The 2898-nt window shown below is 35.6% G+C and overlaps 2 protein-coding genes across 2 annotated transcripts; both read left to right on the plus strand.

Annotated features, from left to right (window-relative positions):
• Positions 1-909: 909 nt before the first annotated feature.
• Positions 910-1877, plus strand: LOC126973416 (protein D2-like). Its single transcript, XM_050820680.1, has one exon. It carries the CDS (start codon positions 1009-1011, stop codon positions 1567-1569), a length of 561 nt encoding a protein of 186 aa, XP_050676637.1. The 5' UTR covers positions 910-1008; the 3' UTR covers positions 1570-1877.
• Positions 1716-2517, plus strand: LOC126973420 (eukaryotic translation initiation factor eIF1). The gene has a single exon (XM_050820687.1). It carries the CDS (start codon positions 1858-1860, stop codon positions 2188-2190), a length of 333 nt encoding a protein of 110 aa, XP_050676644.1. The 5' UTR covers positions 1716-1857; the 3' UTR covers positions 2191-2517.
• The last annotated feature ends 381 nt before the right edge of the window (positions 2518-2898 follow it).

Raw genomic sequence — 2898 nt, forward strand, 5'->3', positions numbered from 1 at the left:
TAATTTAAATGTAGTTTTACTACTTTATAACTTTTATTACATGAACTCATGAATTAATCGTATTTCAGACATAAATCACGGTGTACGGTAGAAAATCATATCTGGTGAATGATTCTGTGTTTTTACTATGCAAATACGAAGCAATTAGCAAATTAGACTTATCTCTTTTTCAATTCCGATAATTGCATTTACTATCCTTCTTTGACGTGTAATTGTAATGTAGTGTGCTATTGCAATGTTAAATTATTCATGTGTGCGTTTGTGTATCATTTACAAACACCGAATGTTGTCTAGGTAACCAATCTATACTTTTAAATATCATTGTTTTGCACACCATTATTGCACAGGTCCTCCAGTATCAACGCTGGCGGGTCGCAGCGCCGGTTAGAACCAGAGTATACGACTGGTATAGGAGCATTAGAGGGTCAGATACAATGGAGGAGGGCAACCTGGTATGATAATAAAATAATCAGGCAAATCAAATTAAATGAAGAAACATACTGGTATGGAAATTCATACATTCATCGTTCAGCTAAGGCACAGGCTGACGACTGATTCGTGAGACTGACGGTAATATTTCGAATAAAAATATTTAGGCCAATTATGTGGAAACTAAATAAGAAATCAATTAATGATCCCGCAAATCTTTAGCGGTATCCACAGCCAGGGGCGATCACTTTGTCTTTTATTTAACAAAACTATGACTTTGTTAGATTGTGCGTAACAGAAACCAATTTATTCAACATATTTTCTGACTTGTATTAAAATACCATACAATCAACAATCTAGGTATAGTATTGTTTTACTTGTCTTGAACATCTATATTCATCCTTTTATAATAAAACTAGAAAAAATAAGCAGTGGCCGTTACTTGGCAACCAGCTGTTATATATAATTTGTAGTCGCGAGATTATACTGTTGATTTATGTTATTGAGTTATTAATTTGCGTTAAGAATTGTAATTGTATAAATTATTGCGAAACATAAGGTGATAATTTACGTTCAATAATGGCCGATATTCAAAGCATTTTTAAGCAAAATTGCATTGTACCAGATGTTATATCGATAGCACCTTCAGAGCTTATCAATATTCAATATCCAAGTGGTGTAACTGTAGATTTAGGTAAAGAATTGACCCCAACACAAGTGAAAGATAAACCCGTGGTAAAATGGGCAAAAAAAGATACAGAGTATTACACTCTAGTAATGACAGATCCAGATGCACCAAGTCGTGAAAATCCAAAGTTTCGAGAGTGGCATCATTGGTTGATTGCTAATATTTATGGAGGAGATCTAGACAAGGGAGAAGTATTATCTGATTATATCGGATCAGGGCCACCAAAAGGTACGGGCTTACACAGATATGTCTTTTTGGTTTATAAGCAACCAGAAAAGTGTGATTTTTCTAAAGTACCAAAACTGCCGAATAATTCGGGAGACAAACGAGGAAAATTTTCTATTTCAAAATTTGCTAACCAGTTTAAGTTTGGTGCGCCGGTAGCTGGTAATTTTTATGTTGCAAAATATGACGATTATGTACCAAAACTATACGAAAAACTCAAAGGTTAAAATATGTTTCGTGATCAGCAACAGTTTAACACAATGACATATATGTGTGAAACAGCCCTAATAACAAACATATTTGTCTATGGTTGAAATCGATTTAATTTCCGTCTCCGCGTGACATTCCCATTTTTTCTGAAGTCGCCATTATTCCGCCATTACATTTTGGAGTTTGCGTAAATTGGTCGTTGCACTGTCTTTGTGCTACAACTGCTGTGTGTTATCAGTGACAGTATAATAAGTGCGTTGTATCGCAGTGTTTTATTGAAACAAAGAGTAGGGACGTTATATCGTATGTCCATCCAGAATCTCAACACTTACGATCCATTCGCCGATGCTATCAAAAGCTCGGAAGATGACGTTCAAGATGGATTAGTCCATGTTCGTATCCAGCAACGGAACGGGCGCAAGACTCTAACTACGATACAGGGCCTGTCCTCGGAATATGACCTGAAAAAGATAGTGCGGGCATGCAAGAAGGAATTCGCGTGCAACGGTACTGTCGTGGAGCACCCAGAGTACGGCGAGGTGCTGCAGTTGCAGGGCGATCAACGCGAGAACATTTGCCAGTGGCTCACCAAGTCTGGTCTAGTTAAACCGGAACAACTAAAAGTGCACGGCTTCTAGGCCTATACAACATGTTTGTGACGTCATCATCGTTTTTATAATGAGATCGTGCGTGTAACCCTATCGAATAATAAATAATTATGTATCTAGAAAGCACTGATGTTTACAGAGAGAAAAACAACAGGGTCTGAGTGCCCTTGTGCCTTGCAGCATCCCTTGTAATATAAATAATAAATTTGTCTTCATAGCGCCGTCTCCTACTTGAATAGCTTTAGTTGCAATTGCGCTGAACGAAATAGTTAATAAAATCAGTTTTGTTTTGTACGACATTTATAAATTGCTGTAATAATAATTCATGTGTCTCATTTATTAAAACATGTTTTTGTATGAGTGCTTTTTATTTGTTTGTCTGATAAGTACTATGATAACGGTAATGAGAAAGTTGAGTGAAAGTACATCAAAGTAATGTTATCTTGTTGCTTTGGTATCACAATTAATTACTTTGTACTTGCTGCTACACATGTTAAAATTATCTCAATTTTTTCTCTTTCTTCACATTGTAATTCCATAAATCCTATTTTCATTATTATATCTTTAGCATCCAAAATATTATAATTAGCTATGTAATTTTTTAGGGTTACCTGTTCATGTTGTATTTTCCACTTCTTTTGATCAAGTTTTTAATTTTCCTCTTACACCCGTTAACTTTTTGACTTTCTTAATGATACCACAGATTGGGAATGGAGTGACCACCCCTCAGGCTATTAA

The sequence above is a fragment of the Leptidea sinapis genome, chromosome 29 (genome assembly GCF_905404315.1).
Source record: "Leptidea sinapis chromosome 29, ilLepSina1.1, whole genome shotgun sequence".
NCBI lineage: Eukaryota > Metazoa > Arthropoda > Insecta > Lepidoptera > Pieridae > Leptidea > Leptidea sinapis.

What these genes read in the sequence shown, in the direction of transcription:
- LOC126973420 (XM_050820687.1), top strand. Translation starts at nt 1,858, where the DNA reads ATGTCCATCCAGAATCTCAACACTTACGATCCATTCGCCGATGCTATC.
- LOC126973416 (XM_050820680.1), top strand. Translation starts at nt 1,009, where the DNA reads ATGGCCGATATTCAAAGCATTTTTAAGCAAAATTGCATTGTACCAGAT.